The sequence below is a fragment of the Podarcis raffonei genome, chromosome 13 (genome assembly GCF_027172205.1).
Source record: "Podarcis raffonei isolate rPodRaf1 chromosome 13, rPodRaf1.pri, whole genome shotgun sequence".
NCBI classification, from domain to species: domain Eukaryota; kingdom Metazoa; phylum Chordata; class Lepidosauria; order Squamata; family Lacertidae; genus Podarcis; species Podarcis raffonei.
Window position 1 is genome coordinate 53,764,062 of NC_070614.1, and position 23,888 is coordinate 53,787,949.

At 49.3% G+C, this 23,888-nt stretch overlaps 1 protein-coding gene across 4 annotated transcripts in view; it reads left to right on the forward strand.

Moving 5' to 3' along the window:
- LOC128400189 (phosphatidylinositol 4,5-bisphosphate 3-kinase catalytic subunit alpha isoform-like) overlaps nt 1-23,537 on the forward strand; it is a 32,283-nt gene extending 8,746 nt beyond the window's left edge. For 3 of the 4 annotated variants that reach the window (XM_053362260.1, XM_053362259.1, XM_053362261.1), the window contains 15 exons: nt 33-138; nt 874-1,026; nt 3,228-3,362; nt 4,372-4,496; nt 5,824-5,905; nt 6,688-6,852; nt 7,733-7,836; nt 9,102-9,273; nt 12,423-12,529; nt 12,700-12,821; nt 15,270-15,348; nt 16,807-16,977; nt 19,016-19,133; nt 19,638-19,789; nt 22,564-23,537. In XM_053362260.1, coding sequence (XP_053218235.1) covers nt 33-138; nt 874-1,026; nt 3,228-3,362; nt 4,372-4,496; nt 5,824-5,905; nt 6,688-6,852; nt 7,733-7,836; nt 9,102-9,273; nt 12,423-12,529; nt 12,700-12,821; nt 15,270-15,348; nt 16,807-16,977; nt 19,016-19,133; nt 19,638-19,789; nt 22,564-22,849 — 2,077 coding nt within the window. In that variant the 3' untranslated portion in view covers nt 22,850-23,537. The remainder of the gene's footprint in view (nt 1-32; nt 139-873; nt 1,027-3,227; nt 3,363-4,371; nt 4,497-5,823; nt 5,906-6,687; nt 6,853-7,732; nt 7,837-9,101; nt 9,274-12,422; nt 12,530-12,699; nt 12,822-15,269; nt 15,349-16,806; nt 16,978-19,015; nt 19,134-19,637; nt 19,790-22,563) is intronic. The other variant, XM_053362262.1, reaches the window with a different exon arrangement.
- The last annotated feature ends 351 nt before the right edge of the window (nt 23,538-23,888 follow it).

Here is a 23,888-nt window from a genome sequence, read left to right on the forward strand (position 1 = left end):
GACACCCCACTCCCCCTCTTCCTCACTGCCAGGTGGAACGAGTGGCTGTCCTACGACATCTATCTCACCGACTTGCCCCGGGCTGCCCGACTCTGCGTTTCCATCTGCTCAGTGAAAGGCCGGAAAGGGGCCAAGGAGGTGAGCCAGGATTTGGGATTTCCCCGTGGTTTAATTCAAGGGTCAGCTGAGACCTGTAGAAAGCTGGTTCGTCCTGAGTCAGAGCATTAGTCCATTCAGCTCAATATTAAATATAACAATGACAGGCAGTGGCTCTCCAGGGTTTCAGACATTCAGAAAGGGGTGACATGAACTTTTGAAACTCCCTCCATGTCCCAGAATACAGTGCAAAATACATCCCAGTTACATCATGAATACATTAAGGAGAGGTTGGGTTACACCGGATTAACATATGGAGGAGGGAGGGGGGAATATGCAGAGCTGGAGATATGCGCAGATAAGCGCTTCCTGAGTGCCGGTGATGGGAAGACAATGGTCCATGTACGCATAGTCTGCCACCTGGCATTGCCCGGAGGAAAGGCTTGGCAGAGCACCTTACTTGAGGGATTATGGAGGACAGGGGAGGTGTCATAGAGTCCTAGAGAAATTGAGCAAATTGGCACGTTGATTTTTTTAGTCCCTTTTGACATTGAGAATTGGGAATAAATGGATATATTGTAGCGAAGAAGAAGGTGAAGAAGACATGCCCCCCCCCTTCTGTAACAAAGTGGTTCTCCAAATACATGTTTGGGTTAAAGGTGGGTCCCCAGTCTAAAAAAGACTGCTGTTTGAGGGTCCGCTAGCTTAAGGGACGGAGGCACTCCTTCTGCGCTCTGACTCAGCCCCCCATGTTCTCTCTGCCCCCTTGCCTAACAGGAGCACTGCCCCCTGGCCTGGGGCAACGTCAACCTCTTTGATTACAAAGACACACTGGTGGCTGGGAAAATGGCTCTGAACCTTTGGCCTGTTCCCCATGGCCTGGAGGATTTGCTGAACCCCATCGGAGTGGGGGGCTCAAACCCCAATAAAGTGAGTCTGCTGGTCAGCTTTACAATACTGTTGTTGTTGTTGTTGCTGCTGCATTGCTTTTTGTCCAAGTTAGGTTTTATCACTGTTTGTAGCCAGGGGCCATTACAATATGGACATAAAACACGTACAGTGGTACCTCGCAAGACGAATGCCTCACAAGATGGAAAACTCGCAAGAAGAAAGAGTTTTCCGTTTTTCGAGGTGCTTCGCCAGACAAATTTCCCTATGGGCTTCCTTCGCAAGACAAAAGCCCATAGGGAAATCTCTGGGGACAGCGGGGAAGCACAGCGTGTCTTCCCCACTGTCCTCGGACCTCCTCCGAAGGCTGGCGGTGGGGCGGAGAGCCCTTCTCCCCGCGCCAGCTTTCGGATGGCTGTCCTGAAGGCTGGCGGTGGACCGCCAGCCTTCAGAACAGGTCCAGGGACAGAGGAGAAGCGCAACGCACCTTCCCCTCTGTTCCCGGACCTGTCCTGAAGACTTGCGGTGGGAGGAGGGTTTTTCCTTCCCACCGCCAACATTCAGAATGCTGTTCTGAATGTTGGCGGTGGGGAGGAAAGCCCTTCTCCTCACCGCAAGCCCCGCAAGCTCCGGGAACAGAGGAGAAGCGCAGCGCGCCTTCCCCTCTGTTCCCAGACCTGTCCTGAAGGCTTGCGGTGGGGAGAAAAGCCCTTCTCCGCACCGCCAGCCCGGCAAGCGGTTTCCATAGGAACGCATTAATTGATTTTCAATGCATTCCTATGGGAAACCGTGCTTCGCAAGACAAAAAACTCGCAAGAAGAAAAAACTCGCGGAACGAATTAATTTCGTCTTGCGAGGTACCACTGTATGTGCAAAACACACATCACCAATCCAATTAGAATACAAATAAGATGGATTTAAAATGCTCCATTGGGTTAAAAGCTTCCCTTAACGTGTAGCTCTGATCTGAGTGAGAAAGGCCTCTCTTTATCTTTTTTGCAGCTAGTGCAAATAAAGTGGCCTTTAACTCATGCCTGTTTCTGCATCAGCCTGCAGCCACCTTATCTTAAAACCATCTGGTTGGCCTTCCAAGAAAGTCTGAAAAGGGAGAATAAAGGCTTCTCCCGCTTTTTCCAGGCTTAAAAGCTTTGTGTCGGAGAGTTTTTGGGTTTCTTTTGCCCTTTCAAAAACCCACTCTTTAGCGCTCAATCGGAACAATAGTCGATTTGTGTTTTCCACGGATCGTTGTTGGCTCCGATTAAGCTTTAAAGGGTGGGTTTTCTCAGGGAAAGCTCTGGGGCAGAAAATCGGTGCTCAGACAAGGAGCTTTAAAGCACAGACCATGCCTGGAAAGAGCAGAGGAAGTGTGGATAAGCTCTAAACAGAACCCTTGGTGGATTTATAAATAATAATATAAGATATAGTGCACCACATCTGAAATATACTCAGAGTCGAAAGTGGATTTCATGCTCTTTATTCATCTCATAGTGGTGAGGAGGAATGAAACTCCCCTCAAAGTACCTGCTTTATATACCTTATTTACACAATGGGCTGCACGTGATTGGCTAATTCCGGAATTCTCCTGTAGGCCAATCAGGTTGTGGATTCACTTCCATCTGGAGCTGGATTGGGTGGCTCCTGCAGACCAATCATACTGCTGCATTTTGGATCCTATTCAACTCAGTACATAACAACACCTTCAATTTGTTCTCCATAAGAGTACATATGTATGCAGAAACATTCCTTTACTAGCTTCTTATAAAACCTGCTATCCAAAGTTATCATTTTTTTTCTGCATTCACTTGTGCTCATCATGGTGTCAGGGTAGTTATACACAAACTCGCTTTCAATACCATTTGCTTCCGCAAAAGGTTTCCGAGTTAATGAACACCTTCGTTGCCAATTGGCACAGGTCCCCCCGTAACTTCCTGCTAAAATCCTGCAACTTTTCATCCTGGAAACATTAAAGAGGACCCTGTACTTGCCCTACATCTGTAAGATTCAGGACGGATAAAAGAAGGCCTTCACGCAGCACATAGTTAAAATTATGGAGGCACCGGAGGCAGCCATGGCCACCAACTTGGATGGCCTTAGAGGAGGCTTTTGGTTTTCCCTTTGGGGCATCTGCGTGGCCACTGAGAGAACAGGATGCTGGGCTAGAAGGGCCATGGGCCTGATCCAGCAGGCTATCCTTAGATTCTTACACACTTGCGACCTCATCGCCTTTGCTTTCCCCTCTGTAGGAGACCCCATGCCTTGAGCTGGAATTCACTTGGTACAGCCACACCGTCAAATTTGCTGACGCCACCGAGATAGAGGAGCACGCCAACTGGGCCATGTCCCGGGAGCTTGGGCTCAACTACTGTATGGTGGGACTGGTAAGAGACCCAACTCCATCGTAGGACTTTGCTGCGTGAAACAGAGGCGTCTGTTGGGGGGAGAAATGGCTCTCGTGGGCAGAAAGAAAGGGGCTTACTCAGATAGGTTTCCCTGTTCCATAGCACTCACTTTCCCAGGCTTGGGGTGAGAAGACAAGGCAATACCACAGGACACAATTGAGTGCCGTCTGAATGTTGTTGGACTACAACTCCCATCAGCCACAGTCTAGGGCTGATGGGAGTTGTAGTCCTCAGCATCCAGAACAGTGGGCAGTAGTGCCCCTTGGGGGGGGCGTTACTTAGGCACTAGGAGGCACGTGGGCAGCAGGAGGGCGCTGGAGGTGGAAATGACTACAGGGTCTGAAAAGCTGGTATCGCCGGATCAAGCTCATCCATTTTGCTGAATTAATTAAGCTACATGTTTTTAACTGGATTTTGAATAAATGTGCAATTCATTGTTACTGTTTTGAATTTTACGGTGTCATTATCTCCCTTAGGAGGTTGTGCAAACCGCAATACTGAATAGTGCCTTTTGTAGGGTAGAGGGCAAGGGGGGGTGAGCTTTTATAGGGCCAAGGCTAGTTTGGAAACCACCGGTCTGGAGGGCACCAGGTTGGGGAAGGCTGGGAAACACATTAAGGCTTCTTCTTCTTCTTGTCAGATAAAAAGAAAAACAATGCTGCAAGAGAAACGAGAGAGAAAAGTTCCCTCGTTTCCATAGTGAAACCTTTCCTAGTCAAGAGAGTAGATCTATATATATTTAGCTGAAGCGCCTGGCAGGGAAACCAAATGTAGGACACGTGGATACAAGGCCTCGGTTATGCAGCTCGGTTTGTTAACTTGCCAGGGATTGTTCCACTGCATAGGAAGCAAATCTGAGGCTACACATCTCTGATCTGGGAGGGACTGGCCGGCCAAGTGATAGAGAGAGGGAGGGATGAGAAGGAGCCAAACTGGGGGTTCTGAACCAGGGCGATAACCTTCTGCTTCTGTTGCCTCCTTTGTCCAGAGCAACCGCCTGGCCCGGGACAGCTCCCTGGATGAGAGTGAACTGGAGCAGCTGAGAAGCATCTGCAACCGAGACCCCCTTTCGGAGATCACGGAGCAAGAGAAGGACTTCCTGTGGCGACACCGGTGGGTGGGCGCTGGGGATCCTGGGTGATCTCTGTAGTGGGGAAGGGCCTCCTGCCAGATTTCTCCACCTCCCTGCTAGATGAGCTTTGCACATTCAAAGGGAGGGGTGACTTATTTGTTTAAACAAAGAATAAATGACACTGGACCATCTTAAGGCGATGGGTGCCCGCCTCTGAGGAAGAGAGCACAGCAGAGGTTATATTTTCTGAGAATCCTCCGTAAAAACAATCTCTCAAAGGAGCTGTTGATGGCATTTTACCATTGTACTGTGGAGAGTGTATTAACTTGTGGTCTGTGTGTGTGGTTTGGGAGCTGCACGGTCAGGGAAAAAGCAATGCTGTCCAGGGTTGTAAAGACTGCGGAGAGAATAATTGGGTGCCCTCTTCCCACCTTGGATCAAATGTACACTTCCAGGTGCCATAAGAAAGCGGCAGAGATAGCGCAGGATAGTGCGCACCCCAGAAATGATCTCTTTCAGCTTCTGCCTTCTGGAAGAAGGTACACGGTTATAAAGACCAGGATTAGCCGCCTGAGAAACGGTCTCTACGCAAATGCAATTCTGGTTCTAAACGCAGCATAAGGAGTCTCTATAGTATATTGTATTTTAAAATGGGGTTTCAGAATTTTTAGGGGGTTTTGAATGTTTTATGTAGATTTTCAGTTTCATTGTTCTGTATGGGACAAGGACAATGAAGATATCGTATATTGTAAATGCAGGCCTGCATTAAGGCTGCACCTGTTAGCAGAATTAGTTCCAGTGGGTTAGTGCAGCAGATGGGATATGGGGCAGGACTCCTGGGTTTGTGAGCAGTGAGAACAGGAGGTCTGGGTCCTGTCTATCCCTCAGGGGTTCTTTAGCTGTGATTACTCTACTGTAGGTAAGGTAAAGGTAAAGGTACCCCTGCCCGTACGGGCCAGTCTTGCCAGACTCTAGGGTTGTGCGCTCATCTCACTCTATAGGCCGGGAGCCAGCGCTGTCTGCAGACACTTCCGGGTCACGTGGCCAGCGTGACAAAGCTGCATCTGGCGAGCCAGAGCCGCATACGGAACGCCGTTTACCTTCCCGCTAGTAAGCGGTCCCTATTTATCTACTTGCACGCGGAGGTGCTTTTGAACTGCTAGCTTGGCAGGCGCTGGGACCGAACGACGGGAGCGCACCCCGCCGCGGGGATTCGAACCGCCGACCTTTCGATTGTCAAGTCCTAGGCGCTGAGGCTTTAACCCACAGCGCCACCCGCGTCCACACTCTACTGTAGGGGGTTGGACTAAATGATCCTTTAGCCCCCTTCTGACTCTACAGCCCTATGATTCTTTTTTTCCCTTCCAGGCACTACTGTGTCAACATCCCGGAGACCCTCCCTAAATTACTGCTGTCTGTCAAGTGGAATTCGCGGGACGAGGTGGCTCAGGTGAGACTGAGAGCTTTCTTGGGTGTCTCATCAGAGACACGGGCCACCTTCCCCCTCAAAGCTCCTGGCTGGGATTGAATAATAATAATAATAATAATAATAATAATAATAATAATAATAATAATTTATTTACCGTATTTTTCGCTCTATAACACGCAACAGACCATAACACGCATGTAGTTTTTAGAGGAGGAAAACAAGAAAAAAAATATTCTAACTGAAATAGTGGATATATGATTTTTGTGGTTCATGCTGTGGCCACAGACATGTGATCTGACAGTGAGTTTGGAGTAGCCCAATGCAAAAATCCTGAGGATCCATGTGGATCCATGCTTTGTAACCACGGAGGAGGGAAGGAAGGGGAACCATGGATCCTCTGCTCACGACTGCAGCAGATCCCCCCGCCACCCGCAGGCATTCGCTCCATAACACGCACAGACATTTCCCCTTACTTTCTAGGAGGAAAAAAGTGAGTGTTATGGTGCAAAAAATACGGTATGCCCCGCCCATCTGGCTGGGTTTCCCCAGCCACTCTGGGCGGCTTCCAACAAAACACTAAAATACAATAACCTATTAAGCATTAAAAGCTTCCCTAAACAGGGCTGCCTTCAGATGTCTTCTAAAAGTTTGGTAGTTATTTTTCTCTTTGACATCTGGTGGGAGAGCATTCCACATGGCAGGTGCCACCACCGAGTAGGCCCTCTGCCTGGTTCCCTGTGATGATTTCCTGCAAATCATTTCCCTTGTAATTCCCAACCTGCCTCTTCCTTCTCCCTCTGCAGATGTACTGCCTCCTCCGGGAATGGCCGCTGATTAAACCTGAGCTCTCCATGGAACTCCTCGATTGCAATTTCCCAGATCCGGTGGTGAGGGAGTTTGCTCTGAAATGCCTTGTGAAGGGCCTCACGGACGACAAGCTTTCCCAGTATCTCATCCAGCTGGTGCAGGTAACCAACTCTGGTGTTATTGACTGTTATGTACTGAGTTGAATAGGATCCGAAAGGCAGCAGTCTGATTGGTCCTAGAACAATAGGATTCAGAATGCAGCAGTCTGATTGGTCCTAGAACAATAGGGTCCAGAATGCAGCAGTCTGAGTGGTCCTAGAACAATAGGGTCCAGAATGCAGCAGTCTGAGTGGTCCTAGAACAATAGGGTCCAGAATGCAGCAGTCTGAGTGGTCCTAGAACAATAGGGTCCAGAATGCAGCAGTCTGAGTGGTCCTAGAACAATAGGATTCAGAATGCAGCAGTCTGATTGGTCCTCAGGAGCCACCCAATCCAGCTCCAGGTGGAAGTGAATCCGCAACCTGATTGGCCTACAGGTGAATCCCGGAATTAGCCAATCACGTGGGGCCCATTGTGTAAATAATGTATATAAAGCAGACATTCTGGGGGAACTTCCATTCCTCCTCACCACTATGAGCTGAATAAAGAGCATGAAATCCACTCTCGACTCTGAGTATATTTCATTGACCATGGTTGGCTTTTTAAAATTATTATTCTATTCCTCGTAAGTTCGCCTTGAATGCATGCTAAACAGAAAGAGGGACATGAGTTGATAAACTCAATTAGACTTTGCCAACCTTGTGCCCTCTAGGCGCTTTGGACCTCAACTCCCACCAGCCCTAGCTAGCATGGCCGTGCAGGGATTCAACAATGGGGATTTCTGCCTCTTGTGCGCTTTTTGTCCTGGCACGACCAGCATGGCGACAGGGCAAGCTGCACACCTTCCGTGGCTCTTTCTCTTTTGCATGGCACGGCACCCACAAGCTAGAAATAAGCACACACACCCCCCCCCTTTGACACCTTTGACTCTCCCCCTTGAAGGTTCTCAAGTATGAGCAGTACCTGGACAACCCCTTGGCTCGCTTCCTGACCATGAAAGCCCTGACCAACCAGCGGATTGGACATTTTTACTTCTGGCATCTCAAGTAAGTGTCAGGGTGAAAGATGTGGAACTGATGGGTGTGGTGGGGTTAATAGAAGCGGAGCTGAGAAGGAAGTTAGCAAGTGTATAGGTCGGCCCTCAGGACTTGGGGCAGGACCTTTGTCTACACTGCGTACACACCATGCATTTAAAGCATCAAAACAATACATTTCATCGCAGCTCCCACTTGTGTGCTGTCACCATTATCGTCACCATCGTCAGCTCATTTGCACGCATGCTGCTTTTCCGTGTTAGAGCCCTGCTCAAAGCAGCTCACAGCTACGTGCAGAATAAACGTCAGCAACATTTCGAGATGCTGTGTTAATGGTTTCAAAGCAGAATGCAGTTTAAACAAGAATCATAGAATCATAGAGTTGGAATAGACCACAAGGGCCATCGAGTCCAACCCTCTGCCAAGCAGGAAACAGTCGCATTAATATCAATCAATAGGGCAAAGAAACATTGAAGCAATGCCTACCAATAAAATAAAAAATTAAATCGCAGCAGCAACAATATCCAAGGCAGGTGGAGACACTTGATGGTTCCAGCAGACTCCCCAGTAGCAATGTGCTGTAGGAGGGTACTGTAGTTCCATTGATCTACTATCCCTCCCCAGTCGTAAAACATATAATAATAATAATAATAATAATAATAATAATAATAATAATAATAATATATTTATACCCTGCCCATCTGGCTGGGTTTCCCCAGCCACTCTGGGCGGCTTCCAACGGAATATTAAAATACAATAACCTATTAAACATTAAAAGCTTCCCTAAACAGGGCTGCCTTCAGATGTCTTCTAAAAGTAGTTGTTTTTCTCTTTGACATCTGATGGGAGGGCGTTCCACAGGGCGGGCGCCACCACCAAGAAGGCCCTCTGCCTGGTTCCCTGTAACTTGGTTTCTCGCAGGGAGGGAAATGCCAGAAGGCCCTCGGAGCTGGACCTCAGTGTCTGGGCAGAATGATGGGGGTGGAGACGCTCCTTCAGGTATACTGGATTGAGGCCGTTTAGGGCTTTAAAGGTCAGCACCGACATTTTGAATTGTGCTCGGAAACGTACATAGAATTGTATGGTTGTCCAACCCCCTGCAATGCAGGAACCACAACTAAATATTCCATGGCTGATGGCCTTCCAAGGAAGGAGAGCCTTGCAAGGGAGTCCCGTTTCAGTGCGACGGTCCCAGGAATCCAGCTGGCGTGGGGCTTTCAGAATGGGCTGGGTTGCGGGTAACGGGCTCTGAGTCGGAACTTTGTTGCCTCCCGCAGGTCAGAGATGCACAGCAAGCCCGTCTCTCAGCGCTTTGGGCTGATGCTGGAGGCCTTTTGCCGGGGCTGCGGGATGTACCTCAAGCACCTGAACAGGCAGGTGGAGGCCATGGAGAAACTCATCAACCTCACCGACATCCTCAAGCAAGAGAAGAAGGATGAGACGCAGAAGGTACCTGCCTTGGACCCCCAAGTTCCCCTCCAAGCTGCGCTGCTGCTCATTGCCTCCACAACGAGAAAGCCCAACGGAGCCCAACACACACACTCATTCAGAGGGGTTAAGTCCAGGGCTTGCGTTCTGGGGGAGAAGGTGGAGGAGGGCGGGTGCAATGAAATCTACAAACCTCATGCCCCACTTTTGGCCAAATAACCCTGCTCCACCTGCCTGCAGCCTTCTAAAAACTGCCTAAAGAGGCTGTCACAAAAGCCACGGAGGGCGTCCTAAAAGCCTTCCCTGCTGTAACTCAAGCCCTGGGCCAGACTGCTCTCCTCTATTCTGAGCATAGCTGTCAACGTTTCCCTTTTTTTCAGGGAAATTCCCTTATTCCGAATAGGATTCCTTGCAAGAAAAGGGAAAAGTTGACAGCTATGATCCTGAGTAGGCAAACCAAGGAGAAAACCCCAGGACTCAAAAGAAACCAGGAAATCTTAAACTGCAACAATATTTGCTGTAATACTGTTGTAATAATAGGCCGATGTTGGAAGATTCAGGGCAGATCAAAGAAAAGGCCTTCCTGCAGCGCCTTCAAGAGCAGGTTGGCCACCAACTAAGATAGCTTTGAAAGGGGATTGGACAAATTCATGAAGGAGGTGAGGGCTATCGATGGCTACTAATCAGGGTAGTGGGACGCGGGTGGCGCTGTGGGTTAAACCACAGAGCCTAGGACTTGCTGATCAGAAAGTTAGCGGTTCGAATCCCCGTGACGGGGTGAGCTCCCGTTGCTCGGTCCCTGCTCCTGCCCACCTAGCAGTTCGAAAGCACGTCAAAGTGCAAGTAGATAAGTAGGTACCGCTCCGGCGGGAAGGGAAACGGCGTTTCCGTGCGTTGCTCTGGTTCGCCAGAAGCGGCTTAGTCATGCTGGCCACATGAGACCCTCACGGCCTTGGACCCTCGTACCTACGGGACCGCCTCTCCCGGTCTGCCCCACGGAGAGCCTCAAGGTCCATAAATAGCAACACCCTAGTGGTCCCAAGCTCTAAGGAAGTTAGATTAGCTTCAACCAGAGCCAGGGCCTTTTCAACTCTGGCTCTGGCCTGGTGGAACGCTCTGCCTCATGAGACCAGGGCCCTGCAGGATCTGATTTCTTTCCCCAGGGCCTGTAACACAGAGTTGTTCCGCCTGGCCTTTGGCTTGGAGCCAATTTGATTCCTTCCCTCTCTTTCTTTTTTCTTTTCCTTCTCCTCCTGCAATGAGGCTACATTTTAATATTTTAATGTTCCATTATTTTAATGTTGTATTTTATTTTTGTTTTTAAGTTGTAATCATTCTTCTTGTTTTTATTATTGCTTGTAAGCCGCTCTGAGCCCGGCCTTGGCTGGGGAGGGCGGGGTATAAATAAAAAATTATTATTATTATTATTACTAATCAGGGTAGTGGGACGCGGGTGGCGCTGTGGGTTAAACCACAGAGCCTAGGACTTGCTGATCAGAAGGTTGGAGGTTCGAATCCCCGTGACGGGGTGAGCTCCCGTTGCTCAGTCCCTGCTCCTGCCAACATAGCAGTTTGAAAGCACACCAAAGTGCAAGATAAATAGGTACCACTCCAGCGGGAAGGTAAATGGCGTTTCCGTGTGCTGCTCTTGTTTGCCAGAAGCAGCTTAGTCATGCTGGCTACATGACCTGGAAGCTGTACGCTGGCTCCCTCGGCCAATAAAGCGAGATGAGCGCCGCAACCCCAGAGTCGGCCACGACTGAACCTAATGGTCAGGGGTCCCTTTACCTCTTTTAACCAGAGCAGCTATGCTGTGCCTCTTCAGTTGGAGGCAGCGAAGCTTCTGAATACCAGTTTCTGGAAACAGCAGGACAGGAGAATTGCTTGTGTGCTCAGGTCCTGCTTGTAATAATAATAATAATAATAATAATAATAATAATAATAATAATTTATACCCCGCTCTCCCCAGCCAAAACCGGGCTCAGAGCGGCTAACATCAAGTGTATAACACATTAACATAAAATCAGGCCATCAATTAAAATGCATCCTAAAATCAGATCAGGATCAGAATAAAATCCAGTCAGATGGCAACCCGCAGATTAGGGTTGGGAACCTTAAATGCTTAAATGTAGAGCTAAGTCTTCCCTTTTCACTTGCTACACACAATCCTCCCTAATGGGCGCAGGTTAGAAAAGGGCAGGGGGTGACAATTGTCCCACAGCAGGCCCAATAGGAACCTCATGAACACAGCTGTCTTGCTGCCACCATCCTGGGCTTCTGCTGGAGCAGAACTGTGGAGAAGGGCCAAAAAGGTATTTGTTCCATCAACAAAACATAAACACATAATACACCGTATTTTTCGCTCCATAAGACGTACCTGACCATAAGACGCACCTAGTTTCCCCCACCTCCCGCAAGAGCCGCACGCTCTTTAAAGGGAGCGCAGCTCTTAGGGGCAGCGATCCCTCTTGCTATCCTGGCTTATGGGATAGCCGCACGCAGCCTCTCCCGGGCAGCGGGATGAAGGCTCCCCCAAGAGCCGCACTCCCTTTAAAGAGCGTGTGTGCGGCTCTTGGGGGCTTTCCCCGAGGAGGGCGAAGGGCAGCCCTTCTCCTCCTCGGGGAAAAGCCCCCAAGAGCCACACACACGCTCCACGCGGCTCTTTAAAGGGAGCGCCGAGCAGAGCCTCCTGCCTGCATTCGCTCCACAAGGCGCACACACATTTCCCCTTACTTTCTTAGGAGGGGAAAAGTGTGTCTTATAGAGCGAAAAATACGGTACTATTGCTGTAGAAAAGTGCCCATACCTATTGTGGGTTTCCCACTGGGGCATCTGGGTGGCCACTATGAGAAACAGGATGCTGGACTGCATGGGCCACAGGCCTCATCCAGCAGGGCTGTTTTCGTGTTCTTAGTCTTTAAGGTGCCACAAGACCTGTTTTTGCTGCAGCAGATTAACCCAGCTCCCCGTTTAAGAAAGCTCGGCTGTGGTTAATTTTCCAAACGGAAGAGGTTCTGAGGCTCAGGCCTGCGTGGAAGCAGAGCCACTTCCCGTCATGTGTGAGTGGCTGGGCTTAACTGCAGCTGTGTACGGAGACGCTTTGCAGAAGCTCAGGGGCTCTTTTCTCTTCCTCTCTCTGTCCCTGCTCTCCTCCTCGCCCTCCTCCCAAGATGCAGATGAAGTTCCTGGTGGAGCAGATGAGGAGGCCAGATTACATGGAGGCGCTTCAGGGCTTCATCTGTCCCCTCAACCCAGTGCACCAGCTGGGCAACCTCCGGTGAGACCAAGGGAAAGGTTTCGGCCATTTGAAGCAGCGGGGGTTGGGAAGGAGGGGGCAGGAAAGGGACCCGGACTCCTGGGTCCCCTGGAAGAGGGCTGGTGGCAGGGGGGGCAGCTCAAAGCAGCCTCCGAGCACACAGCTGTGACCAGATGTTCCCTCTTCTCCAGGTTGGACGAGTGCCGGATCATGTCTTCGGCCAAGCGCCCCTTGTGGCTGAACTGGGAGAATCCCGACATCATGTCCGAGCTGCTCTTCACAAACCACGAGATCATTTTTAAAAATGGAGATGGTGAGTGGGAAGGGAGCTCAGGGATGGATGAGGGGGAGAGAGAAGAGCCAGGAGCATTGCTTGCAGCAGAGGGGCGGGGAACCCTTTTCATCCCGAGGGCCACATGCAAGTTGTGGAGGGGGCCAGAGGCAAAAGTGGGTGGAGCAATCAATGTAAATTTTACCTTCATACCATGGACTTGTTTCTACACAAACTCACACACCCCTCTCTATCCTCCATCCAGGCAATCCAGAGGCATTGCTAGAGTTCAGTGTCACATCCAGCCAGGCAGAAATTGTTGTTGTTTAGTCGTTTAGTCGTGTCCGCCTCTTTGTGACCCCCTGGACCAGAGCACGCCAGGCCCTCCTGTCTTCCACTGCCTCCCGCAGTTTGTTCAAACTCATGCTGGTAGCTTCGAGAACACTGTCCCACCATCTCGTCCTCCGTCGCCCCCTTCTCCTTGCGCCCTCCATCTTTCCCAGCATCAGGGTCTTTTCCAGGGAGTCTTCTCTTCTCCTGAGGTGGCCAAAGTCTTGGAGCCTCAGCTTCAGGATCTGTCCTTCCAGTGAGCACTCAGGGCTGATTTCCTTCAGAATGGAGAGGTTTGATCTTCTTGCAGTCCATGGGACTCTCCAGAGTCTCCTCCAGCACCAGAATTCAAAAGCATCAATTCTTCGGCCATCAGCCTTCTTTATGGTCCAGCTCTCACTTCCATACATCACTACTGGGAAAACCATGGCTTTAACTATACGGACCTTTGTTGGCAAGTTGACGTCTCTGCTTTTTAAGATGCTGTCTAGGTTTGTCATTGCTTTTCTCCCAAGGAGCAGACGTCTTTTAATTTCGTGACTGCTGTCACCATCTGCGGTGAACATGGAGCCCAAGAGAGTAAAATCTCTCACTGCCTCCATTTCTTCCCCTTCTATTTGCCAGGAGGTGATGGGCCCAGTGGCCATGATCTTCGTTTTTTTGATGTTGAGCTTCAGACCATATTTTGCGCTCTCCTCTTTCACCCTCATTAAAAGGTTCTTTAATTCCTCCTCACTTTCTGCTATCAAGGTTGTGTCATCTGCATATCTGAGGTTGTTGATAGTTTTCCTGCAATCTTAATTCCAGCCTGGGATTCATCCAGCCCAGCCTTTCCAGGCAGAAATACTTGGGGGCAAACAAGGAGCAATGAGGGAGTTGGGAGAGGGCAGATAAGAGCGGTTTGGAGGGACACATTCAGCCCTTAGGCCCAAGGTTCCTGAACCCCTTTGCTCCTTCAGATTGCACCCATTCAGTTATTCCCCCAGAGGGGCTTGTATGGAGCATGATGGGAAAATCCATTACCAGATGTGATTCCACTGCCCACAACGTCTTGCAGCCAGGCACTTAGGCAGATCTTTTCTCCATCTGTTTATATATCCTTAAAAAACCCCCAAACCATCAGGTAACACCCAGTGGCAGAGAGTTACTTCCAGTGCAAGTTTTGGCATTTTATTTATTTATTTCATACATTTATACCCGGTTTGATGCCCAAACGGTCTCTAAGCAGTTTGCAAACTGTATAGGAAACCGTCGACGAAACTGGAAAACTACAGTAATAACGAGAACAATAAAATCCCCACAAAGCAAAAAGCACTTTTTTTGGGGGGGAGGGAAGACTCTTAAGAGTCAGGCATCCGTTCCCTCTTCACACGCCTTTCTTTCTTGCCAAGGCCCAGCCCAGACAGCCATCTGACTCTCATCCAGGTTGCTACCTCCTACCCAAGACTCTCACCCACCCAAGGAAAGACCCCTCTGTGGTACTGCTTCCCAAGCTTCGCAAAGCTCAAAAATAACACTCAAAATTGATATACACAAATATACATATACCGTTTTTCTGCTCCATAAGATGCACTTTTTTCTTCCTAAAAAGTAAGGGGAAATGTCTGTGCCTCTTATGGAGTGAATGTGTGGTCCCTGGAGCCGAATTGCCCAGGGGAAAAAAGCAGATCATGCTCTTTTTTTTGAAAGAGGGAAGGGGGTGTTGAAAGGAAGCAGCTGATTGGAAAGCGATCGGGGAGGGAGATAAGGGACGCTAGAGATAAAGGAGGCTGCCTGGGAGGGGGGGAGGTAAAAGCCCATGGATCCTCAGGATTTTTGCATTGGGTCACCCCAAATTCACCATCAGATCACATAGCATGTCCATGGCTACAGCCTGCACCACAAAAATCATACATCCACTGTTTCGTTCAGAATATTTTTTTTCTTGTTTTCCTCCTCTAAAAACTACGAAAAATACGGTACATAATATACACAAAAATAAGAACCTAAGAGACACACTAGGACCCATGACTTCCTCTCTCTTCTCGGCTATTTTTTCTCCCCGCATCAGCACTGAATCTCACACCCACACACCCAGCCTCTCAGCCCACCAGGGGACAACTCACTCCTGACCACTCCAGTCACCTCTTTATTTTAATCATCTCTTCTGTAATTCCCCAGACCTCCGGCAAGATATGTTGACTCTGCAGATCATCCGGATCATGGAGAGCATGTGGCAGAACCAAGGACTGGATCTCAGGTAGCGTTAAGGCAACGTGTCGTGGGGTGGGACTTTTGCCTGCTCTTTCATCCTCGTTTGGACCTTTGCTTTGAAAACAAGTGAATTCTCTTTTGCTGGAGAACACACACACTGCCCCAAGTCCAGAAGTGTCTAGGTGTGTTCCAGAAGTGCTGTTTTCAGAGGCGAGGTTGCAGACTTTTCATGGGTTGGTTTTAAATAAAGTCGGGGTGCCAGACTATAAACAGCTGCACCCTCCCTGCCACCAAGAAGGGGTCCAGCGAGAAATCCTTATCAAAACAGCAACCATTGGGGCTGTGGGTGGGTATGAAATAATTCCCGTCGCAGGGATTCGAACTGCCGACCTTCTGATCGGCAAGCCCTAGGCTCTGTGGTTTAACCCACAGCGCCACCTGTGTCCCTTAGAGGTAGGCTGTCCCTAAACCTGGAGGCTCCATTTAAACTTCCTGACCTTCCATGACTACAGTGGTACCTCGGGTTAAGAACTTAATTCGTTCCAGAGGTCCGTTCTTAACATGAAACTGTTCTTAACCTGAAGCACCACTTTAGCTAATGGGGCCTCCCGCTGCCGCCACCACACAATTTCTGTTCTCATCCTGAAGCAAAATTCTTAACCCGAGGTACTATTTCTGGACAAATTTTTTTTTCCTTCCAGTAGCACCTTAAAGACCAACTAAGTTAGTTCTGGGTATGAGCTTTCGTGTGCATGCACACTTCTTCAGATACACTGAAACAGAAGTTGCCAGATCCCTCTATATAGTGAGAAGGTGGGGAGGGGTATTCCTCAGAAGGGTGGTGGGAATGGGTGATTGGCAGATAGCTGTGATGAGCCTGTTGACGACTCTTAACGACTGCAATAGGTCTTACAGGGAAAAGCAAGGGGTGAGAAGGTGAAAAATGGCTTTGTCATGTATAATGAGATAAGAATCTGATGTCTTTGTTCAGACCAGGTCTCTCCATGGTTTTAAGTTTGGTAATGAGTTGCAATTCAGCAGCTTCTCTTTCCAGTCTATTTCTGAAATTCCTTTGCTTTTTCCTGTAAGACCTATTGCAGTCGATAAGAGTCGTCAACAGGCTCATCACAGCTATCTGCCAATCACCCATTCCCACCACCCTTCTGAGTAATACCCCTCCCCACCTTCTCACTATATAGAAGGATCTGGCAACTTCTGTTTCAGTGTATCTGAAGAAGTGTGCATGCACACAAAAGCTCATACCAAGAACTAACTTAGTTGGTCTTTAAGGTGCTACTGGAAGGAATTTTTTTTTTTGTTTTGACTATGGCAGACCAACACGGCTACCTTTCTGTAACTGGTACTATTTCTGGGTTAGTGAAGTCTGTAACCTGAAGCATCTGTCACCTGAAGCGTATGTAACCCGAGGTACCACTGTATGCCTAATCCCCTGTTTCCCCCCCAAGCCATCTCAGTCTTTTGTCTTCCTCCCGCTCCTTTGCAGGATGCTGCCCTACGGCTGCCTCTCCATCGGGGACTGCGTGGGCCTCATCGAGGTGGTCAAGAGCTCCCACACCATCATGCAGATCCAGTGCAAGGGCGGCCTCAAGGGGGCGCTGCAGTTCAACAGCAACGCTCTGCACCACTGGCTGAAGGACAAGAACAAGGGAGAGGGGTCAGTCACTGTTATTTGCTCCATTCCCTACCTGCCCCTCACCACGGGGTCCCAGGGTGGGTTGCAGCCATTTTTTAAGATGCAGCACTAAACTCAGTTCCAACCAAATGACAGCCACTTTTCAAGTGGGTCCTAAAAATATGCGCATCTTGCATGGTGAAGGCCTGGGCCAAACGGTGCGTATTCAGGAAAGCTGTCCAGCGAAGGTGCCAGCTGCCTCCCTGTGGGGAGGGAGTTCCACAGACGAGGGCTCACCGCAGAGAATGCCTGGCCGTAGCTCCGTGCCAGAGCACCTGCTTGGCATGCAGAAGGTCCCAGGTTCAACCCCCAATGGCATTTCCAGGTAGGGCTGAGACAGGCTCCCTTTCTGAAACTCTGGAGCGCCGCTGCTGCCAGTCAGGGTGGACAATATTGAGGTAGATTACCCCCCCACCATGGTATGGCACAGTATAAAGGCAGCTTCCTTCATTCTGGGCCAAAAATTCTGGGCCAAGAAGGGACGTGGGTGGCGCTGTGGGTTAAACCACAGAGCCTAGGGCTTGCCGATCAGAAGGTCGGCGGTTTGAATCCCCACGACGGGGTGAGCTCCCATTGCTCGGTCCCTGCTCCTGCCCACCTAGCAGTTCGAAAGCACGTCAAAGTGCAAGTAGATAAATAGGTACCGCTCCAGCGGGAAGGTAAACGGTGTTTCCGTGCGCTGCTCTGGTTCGCCAGAAGCGGCTTAGTCATGCTGGTCACATGACCCAGAAGCTGTCTGCGGACAAACGCCAGCTCCCTCGGTCTATAGAGCGAGATAAGCGCGCAACCCCAGAGTCGGTCACGACTGGACCTAATGGTCAGGGGTCCCTTTACCTTTACCTAGAACTACCAAGAGAGCCCGCTCTGCTGATATTAACACTTGAGAGGGTCTGCAGGGAAGGAGGGGGGGTGCCTTTCAGCTTTTGGGGGCCTGAGTCACTTTGGGCTTTAAACGTGAGCACCAGGAATCGGGCCCACAAACAAACCAGCAACCAGCAGGGTGGCGGCAGCGGCCAGCTGTGGGTCAGGAAGAAGTGGGGGGTTTTGTGGGTCTTGCTCCCCCTCTGGGAAGGGAAGGACGGGGAGGTTTGATGGCACAGGACAAAGTTGTCAACATTCCAGGAGTTGTGGGGAGAATTTGCTAAAAGGGCTTTGGGATCCACGAGAGGCATGAGGCATGGATACCAGAGGAGTTATGGGGTCTGCTGCAGAGACTGGGGTGAGGCGATGAGGAAGAAGGGCTGCCGTAGCTCATAGCTTCTGCGCGCAGAAGGTTGTAGCTTCCATCCCTGGCATCTCCGCATAGGGCTGGGAAGGATTCCCTGAGAGCCACCCACCTTGGAAGAATGGCAGATGCAAGTAATCGACTATATGGAAATGGCTGAGATGACTGGCAGAATCCGAGACCAGGGAGAAGAGTTGGTGGAAGATTGGAGGAAATTTAAAATTTATTTACAGAAGTATTGTAAAATGTATGAATGCTGATGACATTGAAATAAAATGAAGGGGTTCTAGTAATAAGAGATAAAAATTTGAAATTTGGGAGGTAAAATATATAAGGATAAAGTAGTAGGATACGAATTTGCTGAACTAATTGTTAAAAAGGGATATAAAAAAGGGAGGCGTGAGGAAGTCAGGAAAATAAGTTAATTGAAGATGAATAATTAGAAAAGAGTGATTCGTGTTTTTCTTATTCTATTTTTTGTGTGTTGATTGTTCTTTTTTTTCTCTTGTTAAATGTTTGTATTTTATGTATTGTGAAAGTTTGTATTGTTGTGTTTTATATTTTTTTGTGTTCTTATTGTCCTATTTCTCTATTGTTAAACTTAATAAAATATTATTATTTAAAAAAAAAAGGATTCCCTGGAGAGCCACAGGTGCCAGTCAGGGTAGACAACACTGAACAGGACAGACCAATGGTCTTACTCAGTGTAAGGTGGCTTCCCATGCTTCTAACCCTGGTGTGTGCAGAGTTCAGCAAGGCCCTTCGTGCTAACGTTTCCCCTTTTTCTGGATCCAGCTATGACGCTGCCATTGACCTCTTCACACGTTCCTGCGCCGGTTACTGCGTCGCCACCTTCATCCTGGGCATCGGGGACCGCCACAACAGCAACATCATGGTTAAGGACGATGGGCAGGTGAGTGGTTTTCTGTACTCGCTGCGAGAAGCCAAGTTACAGGGAACCAGGCAGAAGGCCTTCTCGGTGGTGGCGCCCGCCCTGTGGAACGCCCTCCCACCAGATGTCAAAGAGAAGAACAACTACCAGACTTTTAGGAGACATCTGAAGGCAGCCCTGTTTAGGGAAGCTTTTAATGTTTAATAGACTATTGTATTTGAATAGTCTGTTGGAAGCCGCCCAGAGTGGCTGGGGAAACCCAGCCAGATGGGCAGGGTATTATTATTAATAATAATAATAATAATAATAATAATAATTATTATTATTATTATTATTATTATTATTATTATTATTACACAAATGCGCACACTTCCCTCTCACCCACGGCCTTCGTCCCAGGAAGACAAGCAAGAGTGAAAAATTCCTCCCCTTCTTTCTTTCTTTCTTTCTTTCTTTCTTTCTTTCTTTCTTTCTTTCTCTCTCTCTCTCTCTCTTTCTGTGCCACCTCGCTGCCTTCTCCACCAGCTGTTCCACATTGACTTTGGCCATTTCCTGGACCACAAGAAGAAGAAGTTTGGCTACAAGCGGGAGCGAGTCCCCTTCGTCCTCACTCAGGACTTCCTCATCGTCATCAGCAAAGGGGTGCAGGAATGTACCAAGACCAAAGAGTTCGAGAGGTAGGAGGTGGGGAGCCTTCGGCCACACGTCTCTTTTTTATTTGGGTTAAATCATTTTTATTAATTTTCCAATAAAAAGCATCCAATTAACATATCAAATCATAATCCAATTAAAATAAAAAAAGACCAAATTATCATCCAAATTATAATTAATTTTTTGGGACTTCCCAGAGTCTGGACCTTAAAGCGTAGCTCCAAATCTCAACCCTGCCTCTCCTCGTTGTTTCCATACTTCCACATCTCGATTTTAACGCTTTAAAGTTCTCCGTCTCTGGCTCCCCGATTCTCAGTCATGTCAGACATCATATATCCTTTCATCCATCGAGTACAGCTTTATTTGTAAGGCCAAACGTCTCCTGCATAGCTGTCAACTTTCAGATTTGAAAGTTGACAATCAGCAGCCTTGAAAATAAGGGATCAGCAGCCTCACCTGTCCCGGGGATGGTCTACGGGATATCTAACAGCGGAAAGCAGCGGAAAACGGTGCTGGAATAAGGGAATTTCCCGCAAAAAAAAGGAAGGTTGAAAGTTATGGTCTCCTGATAACTTGCTGGGAAACCCTTCACTTCCCCACCACCCGAAAACAACACAAACTAGGCATCCTTCGCCCACAGCATCACTCAAAATCCAGGAATCTGGCTTCCCCACACTCCCTTCCCCCAAACCACAGAGACAAGGACTCCCTCACCCAATTGTTTGTTGTTTAGTCGTGTCCGACTCTTCGTGACCCCCTGGACCAGAGCACACCAGGCACGCCTGTCTTCCTCCCCCAATTCACCCCCCTTTTCAAGAATGGCATCGCTTCTGTAGCGTTCAGCTGTGTACAGGAGCCACACACACCATGAACTGGGACTTCACACTTCAAATGACACACCCACCCGCCTTTGCAGCAAACACTGGTTTTCCTCCCCCGTTTGCTCCTCCCTTCTACTTTCCCCCTTGCACGCTCATACACTTGATCTGAGAATGCAAGAGGCTGGCTGCTGGATCAGGCCCAAGGGACCCCATCCAGTCCAGCATCCTGTTCTTGCAGTGGCCAGCCAGATTCCCCAAAGGGAAGCCCGCATTCGGGACCTCACAGCCACAGGGACACTCTCCCTGCTTGTGATTCCTAGAGCTATCCTGCCTCTGATAGCCATTGTGAAGATAGCCATTGTGGTTAACAGCACAGATGAATGAATGAATTTTATTATTACGGTCGCAGACCAGTTCCGGGTCACTTACAATATCAGGAAAATCGTAAAGCACAACAGGGATACATTGAATTGCAATTGGGTGCAACAGAGACAATTCAGATATAGCGACAGTTAAACATAGCTATATTTAATATATTTAAATATTACACACACACACACACACACACACACACACACACAGTGGTACCTTGGGTTACATATGCTTCAGGTTACAGACACTTCAGGTTACAGACTCAGCTAACCCAGAAATAGTGCCTTGGGTTAAGAACTTTGCTTCAGGATGAGAACAGAAACCGTGCTCCGGCGGCGCGGCAGCAGCAGGAGGCCCCATTAGCTAAAGTGGTGCTTCAGGTTAAGAACAGTTTCAGGTTAAGAACGGACCTCCGGAACGAATTAAGTACTTAACCCGAGGTACCACTGTGTATATATATATACATCTTGATCACTAAAATATAACCTAAAATTATCATTTAAAACCTTAATCCTTTTAGTAGTACAGCTTGTTCCCTAAGTTTTATGGCAGCACAGATCATCTCTTACATTTTTTTAATACCTAGAGGGAAAAGCTGTAAGTTCCAATCTACATTTGAGAGAACGTTCAAAGATCACATCTTTTAATTCCAAATGAATCTTGAACAACACACTAGAGCAGAGCTTTCTGAACTGGGTGTTGCGCCATGTTAGTGTGTCTGCTGCAGTGCGTAGGTGTGTCTCGCAAATGCTCCCTGCGCTCCCCCCGGGGCTGGAAAGGGGTTAGTTTGACCTCCGCTTTGCTAGTAAAACTGAATCACTGTGTCGCGAAATGATGCCCGTCTAAAAAGTGTGTCGCGAACATGAAGAGTTCGGAAAGCTCTGTGCTAGACTCACATGTGTACACGCAAACTTCAGAAATATTCCAAAGCATTCTGCCTCCAACAGTGGAGGCATCCTGCCTAGAGGCCATCACTAGCCTCCTCCTCCTCCATGAATTAGTCTAACCCTCTTTTAAAGCCATGTAAGTCAGTCACTGGGACGCGGGTGGCGCTGTGGGTTAAACCAGAGCCTGGGACTTGCCGATCAGAAGGTCGGCGGTTCGAATCCCCGCAATGACGGGGTGAGCTCCCGTTGCTCGGTCCCTGCTCCTGCCAACCTAGCAATTCGAAAGCACAAAAGTGCCAGTAGATAAATAGGTACCACTCCGGCGGGAAGGTAAATGGTGTTTCTGTGCACTGGTCTGGTTCACCAGAAATGGCTTAGTCCTGCTGGCCACATGACCCGGAAGCTGTACGCCGGCTCCCTCAGCCAGTAAAGCGAGATGAGCGCCGCAACCCCAGAGTCGGCTACGACTGGACCTAATGGTCAGGGGTCCCTTTACCTTTATTAAATGAAACACCAATAAAAAGCATTTAAAAAAACAAGAACGAAGGGCTGTTTTAGGGCTTCTTGGCTGGGAAAGATGGTCAGGGGTCCCTTTACCTTTAAGTCAGTAACCATCATTGCCTCCAGTGGCAGGGAGTTCCACAGTTGCACGATGAAGTCTCATCTGCCCTGCATCTCCCCACATGTCAAGTCCCTCCTCCCTCCGCTTCTCCCTCCCAGGTTCCAGGAGATGTGCTACAAGGCCTACCTGACCATCCGCCAGCACGCCAACCTGCTCATCAACCTCTTCTCCATGATGCTGGGCTCGGGGATGCCGGAGCTGCAGTCCTTTGACGACGTGGCCTACCTGCGCAAGACCCTGGCGCTGGACAAGTCGGAGCAGGAGGCGCTGGAGTACTTCACCAAGCAGATGAACGAGGCCCACCACGGCGGCTGGACCACCAAGATGGACTGGATCTTCCACACCATCCGCCACATGCCCCTCAGCGAGGCCGGCCACGACTGACAAGGACCCTCCGCCACCGGGGAGAGAGGAAACGCCGGCCCTCCAGAGCAGCAGGGAGAGGATCTGGGAGCGCCGACGGGCTACCAAGGCAAGGGGGCGGGGAGCCCCGTGTGAACTCGGGCAACCGGGTTCCTGATCCCCTCTCGGGACCGGCAGGGAGAGGATCCAGGAGCGCTGGTGTGCCTTGCAGGACGCGAGGGAGGGGAGAGGGTCGCCCAGCCCCCTGCACTGGGGGTAAGGGGTCTTGAGGTTGAGAAAGGTTGGGGGGCAGGAAGCAGGGACCAGTTGCCTTCTGCAGGTAGGAGGGAGGCAGGCATGGAAACGGACCCTTTCCCCTCCCGGAAGTGTGTATATGTGTGTTTCCCCCCACCCTTTCACCCAATTTGAAATTCTCTTCCCCACATTTCACATTGGGGGCTAAAACAGGAGACGCCCTTCCGCTCTGCCCTCCAGGCAGGTTTATACTTGAATTGCCCCCACTGCCCTTCTCTCCCCCTGCTTGGCAGAAAGCGGGCAGAGGGAGGTGGAGAGGGGAGGGGGGTCGAGGGGAGGGGGTTTTGCTGTGGGGGAAATGGGCAGAAAGTGGCAATACTTGAAAAAACAAAAATGTCCAGGGTTGGAAAGGAAACAAAAAAAAAATATGGTTATTTTCTCTCTTTTTTTTTCAAATAAAATTTTGAAAAAGAGAGTATTGGTTGGAAATGGCGAACGAGAATAGCAGTGATTCCAACTTGGATTACAAAGGCTTTAGGAATTGGCTTGTGTGAAGCAGTTCATTGGGTTAATTCTGTGCAAAGGAGGACGCAGTTCTTTCTGTCTGCCCCGAACCTCCTGCCTGTCGATCTCACGGCACGACCCCCAAGTTAATCTGCAATTAATCCAGAATGCGGCAGCTGGACTGGTGACTGGGAGCGGCCGCCGAGACCATATAACACTGGTCTTGAAAGACCTACATTGACTCCCAGTACGTTTCCAAGCACAATTCAAAGTGTTGGTGCTGACCTTGAAAGCCCTAAATGGCCTCAAAGGCCCAGTAGAC